This window comes from Leptodactylus fuscus, chromosome 2 (assembly GCF_031893055.1).
Source record: "Leptodactylus fuscus isolate aLepFus1 chromosome 2, aLepFus1.hap2, whole genome shotgun sequence".
Taxonomy (NCBI): domain Eukaryota; kingdom Metazoa; phylum Chordata; class Amphibia; order Anura; family Leptodactylidae; genus Leptodactylus; species Leptodactylus fuscus.
The window spans coordinates 37,273,052-37,298,239 of NC_134266.1; the positions used below are offsets into that span (position 1 = coordinate 37,273,052).

A 25,188-nucleotide genomic window follows, 5' to 3' on the forward strand; every position below is an offset into this window, starting at 1 on the left:
GTACTTATTTGTGTGAACATACAAGTTCATTGAGAAAGATTTGTTAGGACTAGAGTTTCCTATGCCAATCTTAATAAAGGTCCCGACGGGTGCTCCGGCTTCTTCATATATAAAGATGCAGTCCTGTGCACCAGAGAAGAGATCAACAGCAGTTAGGAGCTGGAGCACATCTCCAATATAACTCATGCCAGAAACCGTTGTGCATTATAATGAATATATTAGAACAAGGAGTGACTGACTTGGCTTGCCCCACACAACGTGCTGAGTGATGCACAGTACATGGACAGTGGTGCACTTTTGCCGCAAGAAAGGGCCCTGTACCAAATCTGTATTACATCCCTCTACACCAGAAAACTGTCCCAGATGGATTGAGAAATTCCACCCACTGCGTTTAGTAACAAGGCTGGGCAATTCATTGTAAAATAACAAACCAGCCTTCATTGTCCTAGTATCCACCTCCTAGTGTCCGGGTCTATACCCACGGTGCTGTGTCCCCCAGTGAAATATGTGAGAAATAAAAGTCAGCTCAATGTGATAAAATAACAGGAAGCTACACCTTGTAAACAAATGCAGAAGATGCCAGGAGCTCAGAACACTGCTAAAGGTATTTCGGTGCACTTATTAACAGCACTAATAGACCCTTAAAAAAAATAAAAAATATAAATATATTATATATATATATATATATATATATATATATATATATATATATATATATATATATATATATATATGTATTTTTTATTAATAATATTATATATATATATATATATATATATATATATATATATATATTTTTTTTTTTGCCTAGAAAACCCCTTTACTATGTATAGCTTTTGTCTAGGGCTCAAACTACAAATGCAAAACAGCTGTTAGTGACAGGTGACCCTGTAATATAAAGTTACTAGTTGCATTACTATACTATTGAAACCTTCCCTGTGTTAAGAGGAATAGTTCCTATAACAATATGGAGCAGTTACCATTTTAGCAATCTATAACGTTTATCGGGGCATCACTTGGTTACATGGTTATGGAAGCAGTAAAAAGCTCTGTACACCATGTAATGGCTATGCTGGCACAAGCAGCTCAGTTTCCTTTCACTTGCATGGAAGCTAAGCTGTAGTAACCAAGAATGGCCAACTACACAGTGTACAGTGCTAGCTCTGTACACAGTGCTAGCTCCAGCAGCTGCAGTTCCCAATATCAGTTGATACATATGTAACATGTAGAGCAGATTGTAAGGAATGGTTCTCTTACTTGCCACTGTCTTGTTCAAACTTCTCAAAGAAGGCTTTGCGAACTTGGGTTCCAGAAGATCTTGGCAGGGTCTGTGACCTCATTAAGACAGGTTTTTTCTCAGGCTGACGATTCACGGCAGGAGGTGGAGAGTGAGATTTGGGAGTAACATCAAAATATCTGTCTGTGCTGGAAAGTGAACAAAAGACAACATTGGCTATTGGACAATATAAACATGACATGACAAGTAATGGATTGCAGTGTCAACTATGAACAAGTAGTCACAATATGACCACTGGAAGCGCATGGATTACCATCCTATACTTTAGTAAATTCCACCAGTGGTGTGTGTGTGTTATTGATATAGACTATGCCACAAAATTGTCATAGAAGTGGTGCATATTTGATGCACGACTAGGATTTTTACCACGTCTTCCCCGCTTTTTAAAATAGCAGACAAAGCAGAGTGGGATCAAGACTGGTTACTTACTATACTAGACTTACTATAACTCACCAGAAAACTGGCGCAAATTACAATTCTGGAGCAAACGACCTCCTGAAATATCTGGGTTCACATTTGCTTTTGATCGACTGTCAGGGTTCCTGTTCCATATTCCACTTGAAAAATGCGTTGAGGACTTTTCTCTCTCTCCATTTTTTGGGCGGAAACAGGACAGACCCATTATAGTCTAGGTTTCCATGGTTAACGGCTTTGTAAGCAGATTGGGTTTCTGTTTTTCAGGTCCTCAAGCGGACCTAAGAATGGAAACCCAAGCGCAGATGTGAACTTAGTGATACACAAAGTTATATATAGCTCTTCTTGGGGAAAGAGATATCAGTGCAATTACCCATAGCTCTTTACTGTCAGAAGGGCGTTCCTAACAGTCTAGCTGGGAACACCCCTCCTGACAGTACTGTATGTAGCGCTATACTGTGAGGGGGCATTCCTTATCACCCAGCCATGACGCTGAGTGGTGAGGAACCCCCCACCCCATCTGACAGTAATTGTCCATAGACTAGCACTAGGGGGGGGGGGGGGATTTCGTCACCACTCAGCGTCATGGCTGGGTGGTAAGGTACAATCCCTCACAGTATAGCGCTACACACAGTGCTGTCGGAGGGGCGTTCCCAGGTAGACTGTCAGGAACAACCTTCTGACAGTGAAGAGTTATGGGTAATTGCACCGATACTTCTTCCCCCGGGGCACATAACGGGAAAGCCGACAGTGCACCGAATCCAGGGCACTGTGCTTTTTAGCTACAGCCCCATGTAGCGAGTCACAGCAAAAAAGCGCTGCAGGAAAAATCACCACAGTTTTTCCAGCAGCACTTTTCACGGAACGTCCGCAGAGATGGAGAATCTACTTATGTAGCAGATTCCCCACTATATATCGTGAGCAGCGTATGGCAGCTAGTTTTCACCCATCAACTTAGATAGTAACAATCTACAGATGTAACACACAGAGAGAAAAGATACTACGAATGTGAAAGTATAAGTCACATATCAACCAGAAATAATGTTAGTTCTTATGTGCATACATGTAACAGATCGGGAAGAGCCAAATGAGAAAAAGGTAGGATTTAAGTTAAAAGTTTTAGAAATTGATAGAAATAGAATTCCATCGTTTGGGAATCACTGACGCTACATTCTAAACAGAGCAATGGCAAACTGCTTAGAATGTAAGAAATTTGGTGATGGTATGAGCCCAGTGGTTCACCCACGTAGCCTCCTAGATAACACATACAGACCCTCCTCTATATACCAGAGCCCAGATCCCATCGCACATATCTATCCGTTCTAAAGAACAACCATGCTTGATCAATGAACGGCTATTTCAGTGGGTGCCATGTAATGATTCATTAAGTAATAATTCTCCTTGATGTTCCTCCTGACATACAGTAATGGAGGCCCTCCTCGGGGACCCGACATGAATAGAGGTTAGCCAAACTAGACAACCCCTTTAACCTACACTACAATTTTAATTTCTCTGAACACTTTGCATTTGGTTAATATGGAAATTGAAGAGTTTATTTTAGTTTTCGACAAGTGTTTTACATTCATGGACAGTGTGTTTAGCTTAGGAAACGGCAGTGTGATAATTGGAATTGTGTGCAGGTACAAGTGACAGTCTGACAGCTTTGCTTTCCTTTCTTCATAGGCTCGAGAGGAAAATTAAACAAAGTGTAAACATCTAATGGAAAAAGACCCAATGCCTTAGAAGTTGCTGCTAGACTCGAGCGTCCTGTAACCAGGTCATTCGATATTTTCCATATGATTAAGTGCCAGCATTCTAGGGAAGGAAATGCAGACGCACGTACCGCAGACCTCACTGAAATTTTACAAGGCATTTTAGTTGTGTTTCTAGGGAAAGATAGAATAGTGAGTATAGGGCTGTACTAACATACTCTATAGATAGATCTCCTCAATGGCAGTCTAGGTTTCAAAGCTTTTTAAAGTCCATCAAAAATTTTTCATTTGTATTGTGCTCCTCCGCCGCCAGGACAAAGCAAATGTTGGGGTTTTTTTTGTTTCCTTTTTAGAGTGTGATACAATACACCATGCAATATAAACGTCTTTCCAATTGTGTCAGAGAGTCCAGATATATCAGCCCCAGGTTTCTGACCTGTGTGTGGTCCATGGCAGGTCTGGAGTAGGCCTCAGCCCAGGTGCAGATACTGGCACATTACTGGGCTAGAAAAGGGTGCAGCATTGCATTGGCGGTCAGTTCCATGAGGTGAAAGGAGCTATATTGTACTGTCCTGTAACCCCGAGGCCGGTGAGACAGTATTGCACTTGGTTTGTTTGTGTGGCTGGAAGTAAGCCACACGCATAGTTGGGTTAACATTACTGTTTAGTTAGTTGCTCAGACGAGCAGGTTTTTATTTTGTTTTTGCCTGAAGTTAAGGCTGTGTTTTGTTTTGCTCATTTGTGCCTGAAGTCAAGGTTTATTTAATTTTCCTGTTTTTTCTAAACAAAAACTAGCTTGCTGCACATTTTGTGCCCCGTGTCTTGACTATTTGGGTACGCACCATGGCTTCTACCGAGCTAACTTGCCCACAATATATCTAAACCCTTAAAACATCATAAACCTAAAAGGTGTAGCTTTGGCTTTACGTATATACCGTATTTTTCGGACTATAAGACGCACCTAGGTTTTAGAAGAGGAAAATAGGGAAAAAAAATTTTGAAGCAAAAAAATGGTAAAATATTTAATATATGGGAGTTGTAGTTTTGCACAGCTGCAAGGCCACATTGACAGGTGACCCTGCAGCTGTACGGGGACGCATAGAGTGGTTTTTTTTTTTGCGGGGCAGATGTACTTTTTAGTTATACCATTTTGGGGAATGTCTATTGCTTAGATCACCTTGTATTGAAAAAAAACCCGGCGGTTTAGCACTGGTGATATTGACGTTCACCGTATAGGAAAACTATTAATAGACCGGGCATTTTCGGACACAGGGATACCTAATGTGTATGTGTTTGACAATTGATTTTCTACTTTTATATATATATTCTAGGGAAAGGAGGTGATTTAGAACTTTTATTTATTTCATTTTTTTTTTATTATATTTAAAGCTTTTTTTTTTTTTTTTTTTTTTTTTTTTTACTATTTTATTCCCCCCGGGTGCTTGAACCTGCAGTCGTCACTTGATTGCAAGTCCCATAGACGGCAATACAACTCTATTGCCGTCTGTGGGACATTCTGTATATTACTATTACGGCTGGTCATAGACTCAGCCGCAATACTAATATAGCAGTGACAGGCCTGGGAGCCTTCATTAGGCTCCCGGCTGTCACCCGAACAGGTCGGCTCCTGCAATAATCGCCATGCAGGAGCCGGCCTGCAACTTTACAGGTATGGGGCCGGTGGGGACCGGCCCCGGGGGAGAAGGGGCCGCCAATACAGACCCGGCATCCGCTGTACTAGAGAGGCGGATGCCGGCGAGGGATAGACGCCGGCACAGGCGTCATACTGCCCTGGTGTCATACTGGCTTCATACTGCCCTGCATGAAGCCAGCGGCGGGGGGACGGAGGAGCGGAATAGCATCGCCCCTGCTGGCTTCATGCAGGGCAGAGGAGCGTAGCGATGTCTCAGGCCCCGGCACCTGTGGCGGCCTCTATCTCTCGCCGGCATCCGCCATGCACATACACATTCGGACTATAAGACGCACCCTTCTTTTCCCCCCAAATTTTTTGGGAAAAAAGTGCGTCTTATAGTCCGAAAAATACGGGTAATTATTGACAGACTGGAAGAGGGATTTTCTTCCAAATTGCACTTTTTGGCGGAAGGCTTCTCTATACCTTCTTGCACTCATTGCACCATTTGCCTTCATTACCCTGGTAGGTGCATTATAAACAATCCTGCCACTAATATGTATGGTAGGGGAGCTGAGTTTTTGGTATTTAGCTTACGTCAAATAAGTTTTTTGGTTCTACACAGCAAAAAACGCTGTTAGTGGCAGACTGATTATACCCAGATGTGAGTCTATTCATTATTCAGCTATACAAGTAGGACAGTCAGTGGCTGGAGGAGCTGCAGCTCATGAACACTGAGGACTACATAGTGCATGCTTATTATTGAATGGGCGAGCAAATAAAACAGCAGCAAGTATACCAGTAAGTGTTCTAAGCATGCAACCAGGGTCTGTCTCTACTTCATACACCTGCTGACAGATTCCCTTTATCCTACGCACCCAGTTACACACAGCTGGTAATATGACTTATGTCTGCATGTCACTGGTACTTTTACACATCGTACCTCTCACATACAGGGTCAGTGATGGGTATATACAAGACGTATCTGTCTCCTCTTCTCCCTTTAATTACTGTCATCACCTCTGCATAAAATTTATTGCATGTTCAAACAATTCCAAGAAGCCCTTGTAAAGGGGACATTTCTTAGAGAAGACATGTCCTTATCTTCTGGCCAAGCCATCAATCACTTTTTGTCTGCTGCCGCATTACATATTGAGACAGACTACGAGCCATGTCGATATCTTGACTATCCAGAAGAACCAGTTTTGGGGTGGGAGCTTCTCTTTTGTTTTCACTATTTTTTAAAGGTTTGATGAATTTTTTTTGCTTTATGATTTTGCGGCTGCCATCTTTACAGTTGAAAAGAGATGGAAGAGTTATTTCCTTTGTGACAGGAATCCAGACTGACTGGGTGCAGAGAATTTGTCACTACTTGTGATAACAGGTCCGGGGATTTATAGCGTTCGTTTTTTCTTTTCGCAGGTTTTACTGATTTTAGTCTCTAGGATGGGATTAAGTACAAATCCAGAGCTCAGCATATAGAAGTGATAATATAAGCAATCTATAAACTACTTCTATGTGGATTGGATCATAAAAACAACAATGTATTTAGTTATGATGGTGCAACCCGCTGTAGGAGTCCACATTTATCTTTCCTTTGTTTGCTCTTTTTCTACCAATACTGAAAGTCTATGAACAAATACTTTATAGCTGACGAATCCTCATTGTCAACTGCAACAAAGCAAACTACAACGAACGCCTGCATATACCGTAGCGCTGACGGTTATACAGTACATTATGTCAATTATTATTGTCTGGAGACATTGGCTTACATAGGTGTAACTTACACAAGACTTCCCTACTATGCACAAGGTACCAGTAATAGTAATGGGCTCTTTTATAAACCTTTAGCGATCTGGCAGAATACAAAGCAAACGCGATTTCTGGCAGCTTGACCAAAACCATGTGAACATTACTCATGGTCATTTTTCCGATTTTATAAAGTGCTTGCAATGGATGTGGTGGGACCATTTACGAAAACGGTCTGACAACTAGAGAGTTGAAATACTTGGCCATGGGAAGCACTTAAAACTTTTTTTCCAAAGTTTACAAACACAAACAGATCCTTGCTTTACATTTACGGAGCCCCTGTCGGAGGATTCTGTCATATTCAATGGGAAGAACAGCAGAACAAGCAGGGATATTCTTCCCATCAAAACAGACAACACAGACAACAAGACAACAAGACAGACAACACAGCAGGACCCAGGAGATGCGTTTATAAGCCGATTACGTCCATATTGGATTTGGTTTTGCTGCTTCTATAATGAAACAGAAAACATAGCGTGTGAAGTATGAACTGCAGAGGTTTTGGTAGGAGTCTTAATACAGGTTTTAGTAGTATCTCTGTATTTCCATAACCACCATTTATTAGGTTATTACTATGGAAGCAGGACATCTGGACAACACAGAGATGGCTCCTCTACTCTGAACCTTCTCCATTAGCGAAAAGAGAGATTTGTGATGTATAGCTGGCCGTATAGGTTACATACGTATTGGCTGAATGCTCTTATTTTTGACTGGCCATATTTGGCTGACCATATGATGTGTACAGGGGGCTTACTGACTCTTCTCCAACAGTAAGTAAAGATCAAGAAGTTGGTTTTCAACTTTTCCCCGGGAGATAAGACACCACCCCAGGTGTCTGGCAGCAACTATTGCCCCTCTCTCAAGGTTGTTGGCGAAACACTTATAGGCATCAATGCCAACTTTCATCATCTAATGTTTATGGCTGGCTTAAAAGCAGATTCTGTCCTGGCAGGTCCAACCAGTGCTGCTGAAGCCATGGCCAGACCTGGGGGTTAGAAAAGCCTGACCTGTGGATAACTGGCTTTAGGAAGCAGCTGCTTATGTGAAAGCTGGAAAAGGCATCTGAAACCGCTAATTTACTGTGAAATAAAGATAGAACGGGCAGTCCTTTAACAGAAATTTAAGCAAAACATTAAAAATCTTTTGCAATCCATAAGCATGAATTTGAGGCTGAGAAGACTACGCTGTGCTTGACAATTGTCTTCTTTTCCTTTAAGTCAATAACATGACAGCTAAGGTAGGCAAGGGTCATTGTTCAAAGAGCTGGGTCATTTCCCGATACTTGTATTCCTGGGGTAAACTGCGGTGACAGGTCCTTTCTAACTAGATCTTGCAGATACTTTGTTAGGCCGGGGCCCCACGGGACAGAAACTCCACGATTTGCCAGCAGCAGAAATGCCACTTGAAAAATCATGGCATTTTACAGTAAAAACCGTGGTGTGGACACGCCACAATTTCCAAAATCGTTGCGGTTTTGGAAATCACAGCATGTCAATTATATCTTAAATGCTGGCGATTTCCCCATACATATAATTGTATCAGAAAGTCTGTGGAGGGAAACTCTGCAAACATTCTGTCTAAAGCGCTGCAGGAAGAACCGCGATGCATTGCTGCCGTGGTTTTTCCTGCAGTGCTTTATGACTGCGGGATGTCTCGTGGGGATTTAGCCTAAAAATGTGCCCATTCTCTGGATTAAGTCTCATTAGTCCAGCCGGACCGTGATTCTACTGTCCTATACACACAGCACAGATCTGCAGTTAGACTGAAATAAAAAGCATCAATGATCAGTATAATGCAGAAAGTTCGGTTCATCCACGCAACGGATGGTTCAAGAAATATGGACATTACATAAGACTGTTTCCAGACCTAACACGGCAGTCTCTAATGGCATCTAGGCTGTAACCACACACCTTTCTGCAGCTGTGAGCCCAACACAGAAATAGGTGCTAGAAACCCCAATTTTTGGCTTAAATGCCAAAGGTTATCCTCTCCCCCACACCCCATGACTTGTTCCATATAAAAAAACACAAGGAAAAAGTTAAAATTTCTTTAAATGCAAAAGCATCCTTTTCAGAAAATGACATGTTAAGTGAATGCACACTAAAATATACAAGTGATATCACATACCTTTCAGAAATTACAGACGAGTTGGAAGCGCTGTAACTCTGTGTGGATTTTGTAGTAGAAATGCTTTTTTCTGGAAAAAATGAATACAAATTAATTTAACATTAAAAACAACATTATTCAGCAAAAAAACATTGTTCAATACTAGCAACAATATCTGGTTACACAGGTATAAGTCTTTAAAAAATAAATCTAAAAATATAATAAAAGTAAAATAATAATATTATTAATAAATAATAATAATAAATAATAATAATAAATAATAATAATAATATACAATTTAAAAAAACACAAGTACATGCAGATTTATTAACTGTGAAGGCTAGGTTCACACCAGCACAGGCTTTCTGTTATTCGGGTCCACAGGTGTACCTGAATGACGGAAAGTCTGTCCGCTAAAACAGAAGTTACCCGCAGACACCATAGGCTATAATGGGGTCCACCAGGTTTCTCCTCCATGCAGGACTTTTCTCTCTGCAGATTTTCGTTGAAATCTGAGTCAGATTCTCCTATGGATATTTCGCCACAGATGTGATCCTGGCCTTAATAGCTTCCAGCGATCTGAATATTTTATCAGGGAGCTGGGGTACATGCAGTTTCAAACTATTTTATTTAAAGGGGACCTGATACCAATAAATATAGTCATCCATGTTCAAGATGCACGCCAATAAAAAAACAAAAACACACGACATCATCTCTGCTCTTTTGATGCTCATATTATGGGAGATTTCATATTGTTCCTATGCCGGTTTTCTGACATAAGAAGCTTTTAAAATCCGAGTTGAGACCAACAACAAAAATGGTTGCAACTGGCACTTCGATGCCTCCCACACTACTTGTGATGATGGGGCAAGGCTATCAGCCCAGTTCGATTTGTTATTATTCACAACAGAAAAGGACCCAGTGGAATAACATAACTTTACAATACAGCTGTCGGTAATGTAGTATATTAACTTGCTGCAGAGAATTCTGTGACCGAAAGCCAGTTTCGTTAATTCTAATATAGGGTAAGGCCCCACGGGCCGTAAACGCAGTGATAAAGTGCTGCGGGAAGAACTGCTGTGTGATCGCATTGCGGTTCTTTCCGCAGCGCTTTTAAGAGAAAGTTCACTGAGTTTTCCTCTGCGGACTTTCTCTTCCCATTATATCAATGGGAAAGCCGCCGGCTGTTGTATAACAAATACAAAAGTGTACTGCTTTTTCCAATAAAAGTACATTTTCCATCCATACAAGTTGCTGACAGACTGAATTGTTTTTTCTATTGCAAACCCTTTTGCCTGGAGAGGGGTTTCTGCCGTGCAATTTGTGGGATGATCCCCAGATTTGCTGGTGCTGCTGCAATTGTTTTTCATAAAAAATAAAATAAATAAAAATATATAATAATAAATAATAATAATAATAATAATAATAATAATAATAATAATAATAATATTTATTGGTGTAAAAAAGCGCCAGGGAAGGTGGGAGGGGCATTGAATCTTTACTGCGTTTACCGCGTGGTATCCGACCGATTTACACCAATAACTATGCAGGGGTGGTGTTCGTTCGAATAATACTCGCTCATCTCTAAGTGTAACCACCGAGGGATTTGGCCTTAGAAAGTCTTGACACTGTCCAGTCAGTGCTTACAGAGCCAGATTGTGAAGGGCGCACTCCTTGCACCCAGTTGTCCATTTAGTCAGTAGGAATTGCAAAATGCAGAGATACAACAGCGTTGTTATAAAGGGGAATTACATAGATTTACTAAAACAGACTTGTCAGGAAGGTGATGGCTGTATGATTCCCGTATGCTGGGCAAACCCAGTTGTGAGTATAAGGATCTTGGATATGTACAGTGAGTAAAAGAAGCATGGTGGCAAGCCCAGAAACATGTCACATTAGTAGATCCATTAATATTATCTTGGTAAACGGAATAGGTTTAGTCTTGGAATTCCATAAGTTCTTGAGCTGCTAATGTTTATGTACGTTTTGATAAGGTGTGTGTGTGTGTGTGTGTGTGTGTGTATTTTTTTTTTTTTTTATTTATTTTTTCCAGGCATTTTAAAATATGTTGTATGTATTTTAAAAATTCTGAAAAAAAATTAAACTCAAAAGTTAAAAAAAAAAAAAATTCTAAAAATAAGAACGTGAAGAACCCCTTAAAATATACATTTATTCATTTTCTCACATGTTGTCAGTATTCTTTTCAGGCATGAATTACCACTGACACTGAACACACTATTACATCATAACTTACACCAGGTTTAAGTGAAAGAAGAGATGGCTACTAAATGACAAGCACATGTAGACAAATTCCACCTTGTTGGATCGGTGCGCTCCAACTCTGCTGCCTGCAGCGCATTAAAATCAGGTATCAACTGCGATCCTAATAGTTTATATTTAATGCCTATATTTCGCACGTCATCAGATAATCCTCTGCCTTACGGCACTGAGGGAATTAAGAAGTAACACAAGAAGATTCTTACCGGAGTTTGCCGTTACACCCATTGTCCTGACAACGCTGGCATTCCATGTCCTGACAGCACCTAGCAGTCACATAAAGGAGAGAAATATAGTGTTCAGATACTGATACTACATCTTAAAATCAACCAGGTCATCAGCAAGAATTCACAATGAGGTCATCCAAGCAACACCTGTTTTATTGGAAAGTTGTTGCAAGACCGTACCAGTGGTGCGTGGGGGGAAGGAGCGAGGCAGGCTCGGCTTGGTTTTCTAAGCCCTGACATAATAGATCTTTCAAACAGATCTCAGATCATTCTTAGAGATCTCAATGAGTTACAATGGCTTCTCACATTTTTTCTGTTTTGCTTTTTTAAAGGCAATGGCATTGGCTTCAAGTATGGCGTTTATTAAAGTCTCATATTCTGCCAGAAAATCAAAAACATTGTTCGGAAGTTTAGATACAAGTTAACCGTATAGTCTACTTCTATAGGTTCCATTTTCCTCGGCTTGCCTCACTCCTATATACCTCTGGGTCACCAGTGGGTCAGCACGCTTTGTAAGACATAAATAAATGAAGTTATAAGCCATGTTCCACTCGCCTGTCTTTAAGACATAGAGAAACGTCAGACAAAAATGCTTGTTCACATACTCTATGTAAAGAGCCGATCCTGCACTTGACAAGTCTGACATTTCAGGATAATAAACCACTTGTCAGATGTGTAGGATATTTCATCGCCAGTGAGCCAATACTTAGCGAAAAGGCTATATACAGTCATATCCAAAATGTTATTTTAGGCATAAGCCCCTATATTTTAATACGCAGATGCAAAATCGACTCGCACACCTAGGTCTTCAGCCAACAGTTGGTTCCGTCAGAGAACACAAAGTAGTCTTCCCCTCACCGATCAGACACCTCTACCTACCCTGTGGATAGGTGATAAACGCTTGCTATAATCCCTTTGAGTTACAGCATTCAGTACATTTAGGTAAGACATTGCGTGAGGTCTGTTGGCACAGCACAAAGTACAATGTATCACATCAAGGAACTATAAGCCAACAGCTTTTTGTTCTGAACAATTGAAATTTAGCCTAATGACCTAATTATCATCCACAGACGCGTGACCTGGCTGAAAGAACAAGATGGATAACCTAAGCAATTATGTAGGATTTACTCAATGATGTTTAACCAGCTCCGAATGAAAAACAAAGGGAGGTGCCAGCGGGAGAAAGTGAAACACTGGAGCTGCAAAGAAGAGAATGTTACAACTCAATCTGGGTACAGTGGATTCCTATTAGTGTACACAGGCCTCTAAAATATTAGATTTAGGTATAGTTATAGGTATTGTATTATATTGCAATCATCCCAACTTCTCTAATTTTTTCTGTCTTCCTCCAGGAGCCACAATGCTTTTCATGTAGTATGTGCTATAATATAGATCGATAACCAATAGAGATGAGAGAGTACTGTTCGGATCAGCCGATCCGAAAAGCATGCTCGCATAGAAATGATTGGACGTAGCCAGCACGCGGGGGGTTAAGCGGCCGGCCGCCGTCAAAGCGGAAGTACCAGGTGCTTCCATTCATTTCTATGGAGCGTGCTGTTCGGATCGGCTGATCCAAACAGTACTCGCTCATCTCTAATAACCAACCATAAATTATCAAGAGATCGAGTAACCTAACAGTGACCTCGAAGTGCACAATTATACATGGAGGATTATCAGTCACTATGCAGAATCGCCCCACTAGGTGACTGTCTAAAGCAGGGGTCCTCAAACTATGGCCCGCAGGACACATGCGGCCCGCCAAGGACATTTATTGCAGCTCACGCACCGTCGCCCACATCGCACAGGCACAGGGGAAGGTTTGTGCTGAAGAGCACGTAATAGTGTGTGTGTGTGTGTGTAATATATATATATATATATATATATATATATATATATATATATATATATATATATATTAGTGTGTGTGTGGGTACTGAGGAGTATATAATACTGTGATTACGTATGCCAGCTTACACAAACTCTCATGGGACCAATGGTCCTGCCTACATCACACCTCCTTTCAGGAAAGTGCTGAGGGTGGCGTAAAAAAAGAAGAAAAAATAACACTTTTTTATATTTTGCACAAGTAATTGTGACTTATACATGTGGCCCTATGAGTCAGTGCACCACTCGACAATCACAGCTAAAGGGGTGCAGCACTCAAAAGACAGTTTCTACCCCATTCATTTTAGCAACTGGTAGGGGTGTCGCTACCCGAACCATCAATGCTCAACCTCTGACATCACTACGACATGTCAAACGTTTTCACAAACTTCAATTCCATGTTCAGACCTAAACAAGGACCTGCTTAATCTTCTAGGACATCCTTCATTAAACAATGGAACTCACTGGAAACCTGAAATGATAATTCTTTAGATGAACCTCATCATCTACGTGAGCCAGTGATCCAGGAATTTAACCTTTAATCCTTTGGTGTCCTCACCTTGTGCATTGCTTTGTTTTGATGGCATTTCCACAGGACTTTTTGGTTCTGCGGTTTGTAGACGGCTGCTGCCATTGGACGTGGTAGAGTGCGAGTCTCCACATACTTTTTTCACCGCGGTGACCGGCAGGTGTGGCATTCGGACTGCCATGGCTGGTAAGTGTTCCTGTGTTGAAGGTATCGGAGCCTCAGAAACAGAATCCAATGGGATCTTAGATTTCTCTATTGAAAGGGTATGGGGAAGGTATTAGGCAAGAACACAAATTCGGAGAAAAATCATGCAAATATAATGACAAGAAACATCAAAAATATAATTGCACATAAGAAAACACACATAGATAGATAGATAGATAGATATTTAATATGTAAATGCTAACCATTTTGCTACTCTTCTGCATACCTACCATTATATGATTGATGTCCATTTTCCACAACTGAATAACTGGTTGGTTTTGCAGCATCAACATCATTGTGTTCCTCGGGCACAGCGCTCTGCCAAAGGAAATGAACCAAATATAACATGAATATGCCAGCTCATAGCAGATTAGCGATCACATTTAAGGCACAGGGTACAGATTATGTCAACTTGAATAATAGCAGGATTATAGAAAGCTTAGAAGCTAATACACTTTCACACTAGATGGCTGGCCGGGGCTTTATGAGGTTTTACTGGGGTTATGCTAGAGAGTGCAGGGATTACATTAATGCTATGCTCAGCCAGTGAAAGATTACTATTGCATCAATGTCAACTAATAAAAAAAACAAAGTGATTTTGTATAGATGATATATACAATTAAAAAAAATTAATACTGTAAATAGATTGTGTAGGTGCTGTCGTATTTCACTTCTGTCAAAACAAAACACGCTCTAACAAGTCAATCATTCTCCTGCGCATCATAGCATGAAAGCGAAGGTTTATTCTTACACATGTACACTATATAAAGGAACACGAAAGGCAACAGTGTCTACTATATATAATTTATTTTTTTTATTCATTGTTAAAAAGATAGAAAATTTAGGGCTGCTCTCTTTTTCAAAAGGTTACCATGCCAGTCTACAGTCTCTAACCAATTCCATTGAATGAAGATGATCTGAAAAAGCAAATCCAAAGGACAGAAGGTGAACCCAATTGTGAACGGCTGGTTAAAAACAAAAACCCAGTTTACGCTAGAGAGTCTAGACCAGTGGTTCTTAACCTTGTTTGAGGTACCGAACCCACCAGTTTCATATGCACATTCACCGAACCCTTCTTTAGTGATACATCAAATATAATTTTTTTCCAAATTCAAGACATAGGTATATGTTTTTTTTTACTGGTACACAAAATGAACCGTGCATATGGCCTAGGGTTCGACCAAACCCCGGTTAAGAACCACTGGTCTAGATATATATCTAAGGCTAGGGTCATGGGGATCCAAAGGATGCAATTTTCAAGTGGAATGGGATCCCTGAGCAACATAAACACTGCGATTTCCAAAACCGGTGTGCTTTTTCCCAGTGCTTTTTTGGCTGCGACCTGCAATATGGGGCCTTAGCCTTATATGATCAAACCCCAGAAAGAATATTTAATATATTCAGACAAACTAAATAATAACAGAATGTAATAGAATATAGCTCCATGGACTAGATGGAAAAAAAATAGAGAGAGAGAGATCACAAAAACAATGAAAAACTCATTCCAACATCTAGTGGGTTTAGTGTTTAGAATAATGGACCCCTGTATCTATTATACTGTTTAATATCCAGACTCTTCATTACAGATGTACTAGATATGCTCTTTCTATACTGTAGCAGGACATACAATGTGAGTTCGTTTACTAACTTCCATGACTGTTTGCTCAGCAACTTTCCCCTACATATCACCATTGTCACATGTATAACACCACAAACCCTTGCGTTGCAAAGCCAAGCTGTATACAGGGAAAGATCAATGTTTTGAAACTAGGCAACATAATGTAATGTAATGTATATACAAGTAGAAGGTGGGAGCCTTTGAATACATCTGTTTCCTGTAAAGACGGTGATGTAGGATTGTATACAATGGGCTGGTAACAAGCACCTACTAGCACCATCATGCTGTACGGCAGCGCACCGGCCTATGAAAGATGATGCTATCATAGAAATGCAATGTGTAACGTATTCTAAAGAATGTGGGTGTTTACAGTGATGTCCTTGAAATGTTTATATATATATATATATACACACACACACACACACACACACACACACACAGTATATGTGTGTAAAATATATGTATACCTTGTCAAAACGTACATAAACATTAGCAGCTCAAGAGAATTCCAAGACTAGCCCTGTTCTATTTACCATGATAATATTAATGGATCTAATAATGTGACATGTTTATGGGCTTGCCACCATGCTTGTATTACTCACTGTACATATCCAAGATCCTTATACTCACAACTGGGTTTGCCCAGCATACAGGAATCATATAGCCATCACCTTCCTGACAAGTCTGTTTTAGTAAATCTATATATTTCCCCTTTACAACAACGCTGTTGTATCTCTGCATTGCGCAATTCCTACTGACTAAATGGACAACTGGGTGCAAGGAGTGCGCCCTTCACAATCTGGCTCTGTAAGCACTGACTGGACAGTGTCAAGACTTTCTAAGGCCAAATCCCTCGGTGGTTACACTTAGAGATGAGCGAGTATTATTCGAACGAACACCACCCCTGCATAGTTATTGGTGTAAATCGGTCGAATACCATGCGGTAAATGCAGTAAAAATTCGATTCCTCTCCCACCTTCCCTGGCGCTTTTTTACACCAATAACTATGCAGGGGAGGTATTCGATCGAACACTACTCGTTCATTTATAGTTACGCCTACTTGTCAATTTATTCAGAGTTAGAGCAATACAGAGCTGTCAGAAGGAAGAGGAAGGAATTTTTATGTTAAATTGTTATACTGAGCAGGGTATGGTGCAGAGGTCTTGGGCAGGTGCAGAACAAGAATGCCTTCAGCTATATATATATATATATATATATATATATATATATATATATATATATATATATATATATAGATAAAAAAATAAAGTTAAATACTTTAGCTTATTTTTGTCAATTACCAAAGAAAACGAAAAGAAAAAACTAAATTGGGTCAATATTTGATATGACAAACCCTTTGCCTTCAAAATAGCATCAATTCTAGTTCTTGTACACAGTTTTGGAAGGAGCTTGGCAGGAAAGCTGTTCCAAATATGTAGGACAACTGAGCACAGATCTTCTGTAAATGTATCTTGACCAAATCCTTCTATCTCTTCAAGTAACCCAAGACAGACTGGATGATATCGAGATCAGGGCTCTGCGGGTGTCATATCATCACTTTCAGTACTCCATACCCAAACAGTGGTCACACTATATATAGATGGGATTTAGATTTCATTTTTGTTAACAGAAATTAACACCTTTTTTTTTTTTTCTTTTTTAAAGCGTTCGTGCTTTGCAGCTTTTTTTTTCCAAATTAGCCTGATACGTTTGCACAGTACTGTACCCACAGTGTCGGGAGTGAGTGGTTATAGTGAGACCTGGTTCACATCTGCATTTGGCATTTCATTCAGAGAGTCCACATAGGGACCCCCGAACGGAATACCGAACACATTAACAAGCAGTGAGCAATGAAAGCACACGGACCCCGCAGACTAAAATGGGGTCTGTGTGTTTTCTGCGTGGTGTCCGCACAAGTCATGCGAAGAGGAAAGTAGATCAATGAAGTAATTTTTTTTCTATGCATGACTCATGCAGACACCGTACGGAAACCACACAGACCTTATTATAAGTCTATGGGGTTGGTGTGTTTTCACTGCTCACCGCTTGTCAATACGCTTGGTATTCCGTTCGGGGGTCCCCAAGCGGAATACCGAACGCAGATGTGAACCAAGCCTAACAGTCTCTGTACAGAGTCACGTGCCCAATATTACAAAAAAAAAAAAAAAAACCCTCTCCAACTCCACTGCAATATCAATACATAAATGGATTTCTCTGTTTTTACTCTGTTGGGGAAAAAAAAGAAGCTGCAAAACTCAATAGAAAAAAGCAACTCTGACTAGTTCACCACGTAGACAATATCCATTTCACTTTCAACCTTTTGTGACCTGGTTACCTTCTCCAGTAAAGCGGGAATGGGTGTAACCATACGCTTGCACAAAAATACAACGGAGCAACCCAGTGGTTAAAGAGAAATTCTCCGTTCCCCTTTTGTGAACCGAAAAATAGCCTCAATACTTTAGTACACGGCTATAACTATAGTGGTAGGTATATTGTTTGTACGGTAATGGAAACAGAATATTTTATACCAATATATCTGGGACTAACCCCGGCATTGCCACACCATACATGTCCACAAGAGTGCTGCTCCGAAAAGCCTGGACCCTATTTACCTGCTAGGATATGCATGTAGTACATGTATATAGCTTATAAGGCTTATGTATACCTGCAGGGGCAAATGACAGAGACACCTCTTTGAGAAAACCTCCTTTTTCCCCTGATAGGATTTCAGTTTTTCTATACTATCCATCTTCTTTAAGAAAACCACTTTTTCATGCAATTTTAAGTGATCATCTCAATCTCAGGTTTCCCTGTATATCACCGTGATCTTTCCAGAAACCTAATCCACCTACTAGCTAGACCAAAGGTTCCAGATTCCACTCTTGTATTTAATGCATGTAAGTTTTGCCCTCAATCTTCAGCTAAAGGAGGAAGGCAATGACCTATACATAGATGAAATGAGATAACTGTACGTATCTAGAAGTCCGAACAGCTTCTCACAAATATGAAGGTGTTAGATGACTTCATGAAGCCCACAGCTGCTTTACTTCAAATCATCCTCCCACCCTGCACCAGGACACGGATTACACTGTAATTAAGATTATTCTGCACAGATCTGATATCCATTGTCCTTAGGTGGTCTCCCAGAGCAAGAGAAACTGGGAGGGGGGGGGGGGGGGGGAACGACCAAAAAAACCCAAACAAACAAAAAAAAAAAAAAAGAAAAAGAAAAAAGAAAAAAGAAACACAATTCTCCTTCTCCATTCCAATTACATAGAACCTAATTTGGTTGGGGCTACACATCTTTTTATTTCACAGTCAAAGATGGACCTGCACTATCGTAGGTGGATGAGGTCACAATGCGACAGAGTGCCAAAAAGATCCATCTTTAAAACAGTATTTCCAGGTGTGACTTCCTAGATGTCTTCCCAGCTTACAACATGCACTTGATCAGTTCAGGTCCTAGAATTCTGTACAAACCGTCTGCTAAAATAAATCGCTTCCAATACATCAGAACCCGCTTGCTATCTATCATCCGTAATACGCATTTTAATTAAACCAGTGACTACTTGGCATTGGGCTTACAACCAGTATAACCAGTACAGACCTCTTGGCTTCATTGAATCTGTTGTGAGAGCAGAGAGCATGAAATGGTCAGTGTATCCAGGCAGCGCGCCGACTCTTAACCTTTGGAACTTAATTTAAAAATACTTCTCCGATTAGGTTTCAGACTCCATCACAATGTGCCCCGTGTCCATCAAATAAATGTATCATTGTAGGTGTTATCAGGAAAATGCATACCGCACAGCCCCATCCTCTCACTTACACTGACACTTCTGTTTGGAAGCCTGCCTAATATCTGCAGCCAGACACCCCTGTCTATATCATAGTGCCAGCTTCCCTGTCATCACTCAAGTGCCAGCCCCCCTGACGAACCGTACGTGTATTCTCTTCTACTATACACCAGTATGTACTACCATTACAGAGGACTTGTTACATTGAACAGAGTCCAACCCATCAGCATCATGCTATAGAGCAGCAGGAGCGGAGTACACGATAGTTTGCTAGACACTCATTCTTGGCTTAGTCATATAGAGATCGCTGTCAGGCACTGGGTAGAACTTCACTGGACTCCTAAGCCAAAAAAAAAAAAAAAAAGTGTATGGATTTAAAGGAGTAGCGCAATACACTTATCAAACGTTGCGATGAGCAGACATCCTTCTGCTGTCCCATGTACTTGGTTACCACTTTTATTTGGGCTACTATTATGCAATGCCTTTCACCTAAATCAGGATTTGGTTTTCACCTAGCCTTGCGGATTAGGGTACAGTCACTGAATGTTGAGTCTATTTCCATCCAGATAGATCAGTTATATTGTTTGGCTATGTGCATTTCCATTCTATATTCTGGTCTTGTTCTAGTCGAGTGTATTTTCTAGTTCCACAGAGTTCAGAGTCCTCAAAAACTTTTTGGGACCTGTCATTCGGTTACTAAGTGGTTTTATCCTGGCTCTTGGATTGAATTCAGATAGGGACAGGTCGGTAGGGCTTGTGTTAGGTTCCCTGACATTTCATCTGCCCCTACCTATGTGCCATACACCTGCCATTCACTACATTACTGGATTGTCTTTCTTGCTCAGTGTTCAGTAACTTTTCCTCTCATACATTGGCATGGGCTTGGTTTTTGCCAGTATTGATAAGTTATTCATGTGGTCTGCAGTTATACGTGTACCACGGGCCAAATTTAGGACATGGGAAACTTATCTGTCCCAAAGTCCAGTTTTGTAGTCTTGTGCACAACCAATATTTGATCAATGGGGGTCTGGCACTAAAATGAATGGGAGACAACATGAAGTAACGACATTTTGGATACCAGGCTCCATTCACTGTGTAGCTCTAGTGCTGGTAGCTGCTATGAACAGCTATTGGGTAGGGGTGCCGTGTGCTGGACCCTCACCTATCTAATATTGATGGCCAATTCTAAGGGATTATAATTTAATTTTTCAAAATTTCTTGTGGGCCATAAAACAGAGGAGTTGTGCCAAATGAAGAGCCATGGTCGAGACAAGTCTTTTCTTTCTAGGGGCTTCCTTCTGTAATGTAGTGGGGGTCTGGGTGGGAGGCTTCACGCCTGATGTCCATATGTCCTTACGCAGTGACACACGTGGACTGTGGCGACACTGCAAAACCGACTCACCTTTCTCCTTGCCCTTGGTACTGTCCATGAATGAACCCACACAGTGGAGATGTTGATATAAGCCTAAGTAAACATTTACTAGTGCAAAGCGATGTGACTAACATGTTGTAATGCTATGACCACACTGATAAATACATCATGGCGGGTTTCGTTAGACTTACATTATATTAATGAACAACAGCTGCAAAGATAAATGTTTTACTATGGCAAATAGATCACCGCTCCTATTGCACAAATACACAAACAGTGACATGTGCTGTGCTGACATTATGGATCCAGACGCTCTGTGTTGAAATAGTAGACACAAAAGGCAATAAATGACATTCCCTGGAGTTTGTGATCTCCCTGCAATGATTAACCGCACCATCCTCCTCAACAATACCATTTGGATACAGGCCGGCTCCGGCTTTGGCGTCCATGTCATAACATTCATAAGTGCTGTGTTCATACTAGAAGTCTGCATGGCAAAGAAAAGCCATAGTTTATTAATGTGATCATGTAAAGACTCTCAAGTATAAATAATCTCAGGACATACGCACCACATGCCGACGTAGAAATTACTGACTCACGAGGCCAAGAGCAAAATACAGCTTGTGTCGTCCCAAGAAAAAGAATCACATCACAACCTCTCCATGACCAAATGAGCCAACACATAGGACCAATAAGAGTGATAGAAGTAGTGGAATAAAGCAGAAGTCTGCTAGTGTGAGCAAATAACCTGAAATATGTAATGATGGAGACCATCACCAAATCAGACCTGCCACGCCAAACTGGACTAAACTGTAGGGAGGGACTAGACACTGGCCAATTGTAACCAACTAAACAGATCACATCCTAAACTGGTCCCACTGTGTGAGCATCAAGTAATGACCTTTCCTATGGGGCCGCTCACTAAGATCTCTGCTGCTGAAAAGTCAAGGAATAAGCTAGTAATGCAGTCATCACAGTCCAGAATTCAGGCAAGTATGATGGGGTGAGGGGGGTGGAGTTAGTTAGGAAGGGCTAGTAGTGGGCAGGCTATCTACAGAAACAGGGAGGGGGTGTGAGTGAGAAAGGAAGGAGGAGGGAGTGACAGAAGGAGGTGTTATGAGTCAGCTGTGAGTGAAGACCAAGGCATCTTGGTAGTTGTAGTAAAACAGAGAACAGGTAGATGCCCACGTCAACCAAAGCAGAAGATGCCAGGAGCTCACAGAGAAACAAAGTAGTCACTCAAAACACTGCTAAAGGTATTTGGGTGAACTTATTAACCCATTAATAGCACTAACCCTTTTTGAAATTTTTTTTTTTTTTTTTTTTTTTTTTTTTTTTAAAAACCCCTTTAATTCATTTCCCCATGGATTTTTTTGGATGCCACATCAGCTTTTTTTTATTTACACATTATATCTATTGTTAACAGATTATATATATTACATAAAATCATATATTCAGCACGGTTTCAGTCCAGCTGGCCAAATCATTCAACAACTAGTGAGATGTAGCCGCAGTTAGTAATAGTAAAACACAGTACTGGAGTGTCTGAGTATTGGAGGCCGTATTACTCATTAGATAAGGAATCTACCAGAGCTGTATTTATGATTATTAATTCTGGAATGGTCATGAAAGTTAATATTTAATACATGTACCTAGAGATAAGACCGATAGAATCAGAGCTGAACCTGAGGGTAGGTTGTGAAACCTGAACATCTGAGGACAACACTGAAATTTTTTTGAATTATATTTATTACTTCTCCTCATACACTTTATAAAGTCCCACTAAAGGAGTTACAGTAACCTGCTGGTACTTGCGCTATATACATTATCTGTAACAGAAATCTGTGCGAGACTCAACTTTCTACTATGGATCATGCTCTAAGGGTAAGGTCACATACCGGGTTTTGCAGCGATACCCAACATGCAAAATCTGCTGCAGAAATCTTTACGCCCTTGGCCGCAAAAATTTCCCATTTACTTTAAACACTTCCAGTATTTCCTCTACTGACAATGGCTGTGCAATTGTAGCCTAAGGCTAACGAGAGGAAGTTTTTTTTTTTGGTTACAGATTTTATTGCATTTTTTTTTTTTTTTTTTTTTTTTTTTTAGCCAAAGCCAGGAATCGATCAAGTAGTAGGTAGAAGAATAAGAACTTCCTATTTATTTTCCAAATCTTTTGAAGCCATTCTTGGCTATTTCTCAAAAAAAAAAAAAAAAACCACCAAAACAAAACAAACCCCCCCCCCCCAAAATGCTGTGTTTTTCCAATGTGAGGTCTTAGGCTAAGGCCACTTGTTGCGGAAACGCAGCTTTTCTGCGTTTTTTTTTTTTTTTTAGCCAAAGCCAAGAAAGGCTACAAAAGGAATAGGAAATATCTAGGAAGTTCTTATACTTCAACCTTCTGCTCAATCCACTTCTGGCTTTGACTCAAAAAAACCACACAAAAAAAAAAAAAAAAAAAAAAAGCTGCGTTTCCACAATGTGGGGCTCCAGCCTTAAGCTGGGTTCACATGGAGTTTTTTTTAGATAGAATTTTGACACAGCAATCCACTCCAAAAAAATGCCTCCTGCGGCTAGATGGCGGTGCAGTACACCAGCATCCAGTTGTAGCATTCTGCTCCGGATTAGGCCCAAACGAATGGGCTTAGTCAGGAGGGAGTGTCGCGCCGTGGACTGATTCAGCCACGGAATCCGCAGCAAGATAGAGCAGCTCACTTCTATTTTCCACGAGCGGGAAAAATAAACGCTAGCGAAAAAAAAAAAAAGTGAAACACGCTTTTTTTGGAGCCAGATTCTGATGCGGATTCCACGTCAAAATCCGGACCTTAAAAAACTGTGTGTGAACTCAGCATTAGACTTAGGTTTTTTTCGGGCAAAAATGTTAATATGGTCATCAATAGAAGATAGTTGGGGGTCTGACACCGTCACATGATGTCAATTTATAGCCCAGAAAACCCCTAGGAGGCTGGAAATTGCCGCATTTTCATTAGATCTGTGGAAATTCTGGCGTTTTTTGGTGAGGTTTAATAAGGGCAGAAAGTCTGTCGAGGAAAACAAAAAACTGAAAAATTCTGTGAAAAAAAACAGTGTTGCGTTTCTGCTGCATTTTCTTGCTGCGTTTCGCTACGTGGGGTTTTAGCCTGGAACAGACTTGTAATATTTTCTAATAAAAGTCATCACGTTTCCCTGTCTGTGCCTTGTATAATGGGGAGTGATTGAAGCCAGATGAATGATCGTAGGCTAGACAAAGATGATTAAACCTGGATACTTCTGGCACGCAGCACATGCTTACCGATGGAGGCCGTATACAAATGGACCCGCTGTTCTGTCTTTTCTGGAGCTGGCATCCTGATTTTTTTCCTCTGCCTTTTAATAAGATTCCTCCTCCTCCTCCTCTGCTATTTTACAAGCCACTCAGAAACAAAGCCTCGGGCAATGACAGGTGCAAATTCTGAGAGTCCGAAACATAACACAGAAGGTCCCCTGGAAACACTAGGTTATTGAAAAGGATTTCGGCTGCAAAGTAAATGTAACCTTTCCCATAATAACGGGATTAACCCATCACTTCCCAGCAAGTCCCCAGCCTCCATACTCATTATTGAAGTATTTTAGAAGTCATAACTGCTGTACATCACCAGAAACTGGAATGTACTCAAATTACCGCGATTCATGAGCCGGAAAATAAATGTGGTGAAAACATTATCCTTCTGGTAACTACTGAAGGTTATGGAGGGGGCAGGCTACACATGAAACGCTGCACACTAGACTGGATACTATGTAGCAGTGGTATTTGACCTTGTCACTACAAGTGCGATACACCAAGACAGTCTTACCTTATTGTTAAGAGTCTTTAAAAAAAAAAAAAAAAAGTCACATTTGGTGAGGTCAACACTTTGTTCATTATAGAGGGTGGCGAGGTTCAATAAACTCCTGCTACTGATATGTGGCCACTTTGTCCACCTGTCCTTGTGCGGATAGTGGTACACTGACATATACTCAAAACTAAGCGGACGGCTCTGCTCACATCTAGGGATATTTTCTACTGCTCTGCCGTCTAATAGGAGCAGAGGAGCAAAAATGACAATGATATCCGATTAGAGATGAGCGAACAGTGTTCTATCGAACACATGTTCGATCGGATATCAGGGTGTTCGCCATGTTCGAATCGAACACCACGTGGTAAAGTGCGCCAAAATTCGATTCCCCTCCCACCTTCCCTGGCGCCTTTTTTGCACCAATAACAGCGCAGGGGAGGTGGGACAGGAACTACGACACCGGGGGCATTGAAAAAAATTGGAAAAAGTCATTGGCTGCC

The 25,188-nt window shown here is 40.8% G+C and overlaps 1 protein-coding gene across 1 annotated transcript in view; it reads right to left on the reverse strand.

Annotated features, from left to right (window-relative positions):
* Nucleotides 1-25,188, reverse strand: part of SMTNL2 (smoothelin like 2) — a 74,834-nt gene that overhangs the window by 25,702 nt on the left and 23,944 nt on the right. The window contains exons 2-6 of the mRNA XM_075263626.1: nt 14,320-14,407; nt 13,916-14,137; nt 11,452-11,511; nt 8,990-9,059; nt 1,258-1,425 (exon numbers count right to left, since the gene is read on the reverse strand). Coding sequence (XP_075119727.1) covers nt 1,258-1,425; nt 8,990-9,059; nt 11,452-11,511; nt 13,916-14,137; nt 14,320-14,407 — 608 coding nt within the window. The remainder of the gene's footprint in view (nt 1-1,257; nt 1,426-8,989; nt 9,060-11,451; nt 11,512-13,915; nt 14,138-14,319; nt 14,408-25,188) is intronic.